The sequence below is a fragment of the Clinocottus analis genome, unplaced genomic scaffold (assembly GCF_023055335.1).
Source record: "Clinocottus analis isolate CAN_PGR_092001 unplaced genomic scaffold, fCliAna1.0.p SCAF_37, whole genome shotgun sequence".
In the NCBI taxonomy this organism is placed as follows: Eukaryota; Metazoa; Chordata; class Actinopteri; order Perciformes; family Cottidae; genus Clinocottus; species Clinocottus analis.
Window position 1 is genome coordinate 916,377 of NW_027176120.1, and position 2,059 is coordinate 918,435.

The 2,059-nt window shown below is 45.3% G+C and overlaps 1 protein-coding gene across 2 annotated transcripts in view; it reads left to right on the forward strand.

Annotated features, from left to right (window-relative positions):
- The first annotated feature begins 221 nt into the window (after positions 1-221).
- The window catches only part of LOC137799602 (polyamine-modulated factor 1-binding protein 1-like), a 3,183-nt gene continuing 1,345 nt past the window's right edge, over positions 222-2,059 (forward strand). The window contains exon 1 of one of the 2 annotated variants that reach the window (XM_068596415.1): positions 222-2,059. This exon is cut by the window's right edge and continues 350 nt beyond it. In XM_068596415.1, coding sequence (XP_068452516.1) covers positions 525-2,059 — 1,535 coding nt within the window. In that variant the 5' untranslated portion in view covers positions 222-524. The other variant, XM_068596416.1, reaches the window with a different exon arrangement.

Consider the following 2,059-nt stretch of genomic DNA (forward strand, 5'->3'; position numbering starts at 1 on the left):
TATATATATATATATATACATATATATATATATATATATATATACATATAATATATATATATATATATATACATATATATATATATATATATATATATATATATATATATATATATATATATATATATATACATATATACATACATACATACATACATACATACACAGTTTCCTCTGCTTTGGACGCCATCTTGTTTTTTGTGATTATTGTTTCCATGGGGATGGAATGCCCCGCCCACTTTGGCTTCAAAGGCACAACTCTTTCCTAAACTCATTTGTACAACTGCTCCAAGCAATTCCTGACTCTTCGCTCATGCTTGCATGCAGTACGACAGGATCTACGTCTGAGAACACAAAAAGCAGATTTATTTTACTTTTCAAGACCAGCAAAGTGTTTCACTGCGAAGTCATTATTAATAGACCACGATCATCTTCATAAAGACGCCCCACAATCGTCTTTAAGAGGCGCGCCACAAGTATCTTTACGACACATTTATAGTGATATTTCCCCATCTTTGCTTCAAATGTATCAAGGGGATACCCAGAGACACGAGGCTCAGCCTCAAGATGGTCCAAAAAAAGAAGCACAGGTTGAAGTAAAAGAAATTTCTGCTCAAAATGAGATGAAGGATCTCAGTGTGCCGATCCCGGAGAAGGAAGAAGCAATCCTGGATCTTACCGAGAAGCTCAATCTTGAGATCAAGCTGCGGTCCGAGAGCGAGTCCAACGCAAAGGTTCTTTATTCAGAGAGGGAATATCTAAAGAACAGGGTTGAGGGCCTCGCCATCAACCTGGAAACTCAGACCAAGCTGGTCCGCGACAGCGGCGAGGCCTGGCACCTCCGATTTTCCGCTCTGGAGGAGAGCAACGAGAAAGAAAAGGCGTCTGGATGGAATCTCAGGGCGACGATCCAGGAGAAGGAAGAAGCAATCCTGGATCTTACCGAGAAGCTAAATCTTGAGATCAAGCTGCGGTCCGAGAGCGAGTCCAACGCAAAGGTTCTTTATTCAGAGAGGGAATATCTAAAGAACAAGGTTGAGGGCCTCGCTATCAACCTGGAAGCTCAGACCAAGCTGGGCTGCGACAGCGGCAAGGCTTGGCAGTCCCGATTTTCCGCTCTGGAGGAGGAGAGCTACAATAAAGAAAAGGCGTCTGAATCGCATTTCAGGGCGACGATCCAGGAGAAGGAAGAAGCAATCCTGGATCTTACCAAGAAGCTCAATCTTGAGATCAAGCTGCGGTCCGATAGCGAGTCCAACGCAAACATTCTTTATTCAGAGAGGGAATATCTAAAGAACAAGGTTGAGGGCCTCGCCATAAACCTGGAAGCTCAGACCAAGCTGGGCTGCGATAGCGGCAAGGCTTGGCAGTCCCGATTTTCCGCTCTGGAGGAGGAGAGCTACAATAAAGAAAAGGCGTCTGAATCGCATTTCAGGGCGACGATCCAGGAGAAGGAAGAAGCAATCCTGGATCTTACCAAGAAGCTAAATCTTGAGATCAAGCTGCGGTCCGAGAGCGAGTCCAACGCAAAGGCTCTTTATTCAGAGAGGGAATATCTAGAGGACGAGGTCAAGAGCCTCACCAACAACCTGGAAGTTCAGACCAATCTGGCCCGCTACTACGACAACACCTGGCAGTCCCGATTTTCCGCTCTGGAGGAGGAGAGCCACAATAAAGAAAAGGCATCTGAATTGAGCTTAAAGGCTCTTCTTACAGAGTGTCAAGATATGGAAAATAAGATCCAGAGCCTCTCCGAGGACTTAAAGGCTCAGACCAAGCTGGTCAGCGACAACGACAAGGCCTGGAAGGATAAAATTAGTACTCTGAAGCGGGAGCACGTGCTGAAAGAAAAGACTATCCAAACGGCTGCTCACGTGGAGCGCGAAGTTCTTTTGCAAAAGTTGAAGGAGCAGTCCTGCAAGATGCACTCGTTGCAAGTCAAATATCAGGGTGAACAAAATGACAATGAGGAAGAGTTCTGGAGGCTGAGGCGCCAGATAGTGAACCTGGAGGACATCTGCCTCAGGCAGAAGAAGAAAAACCTGGGCTTCTTTGGCCG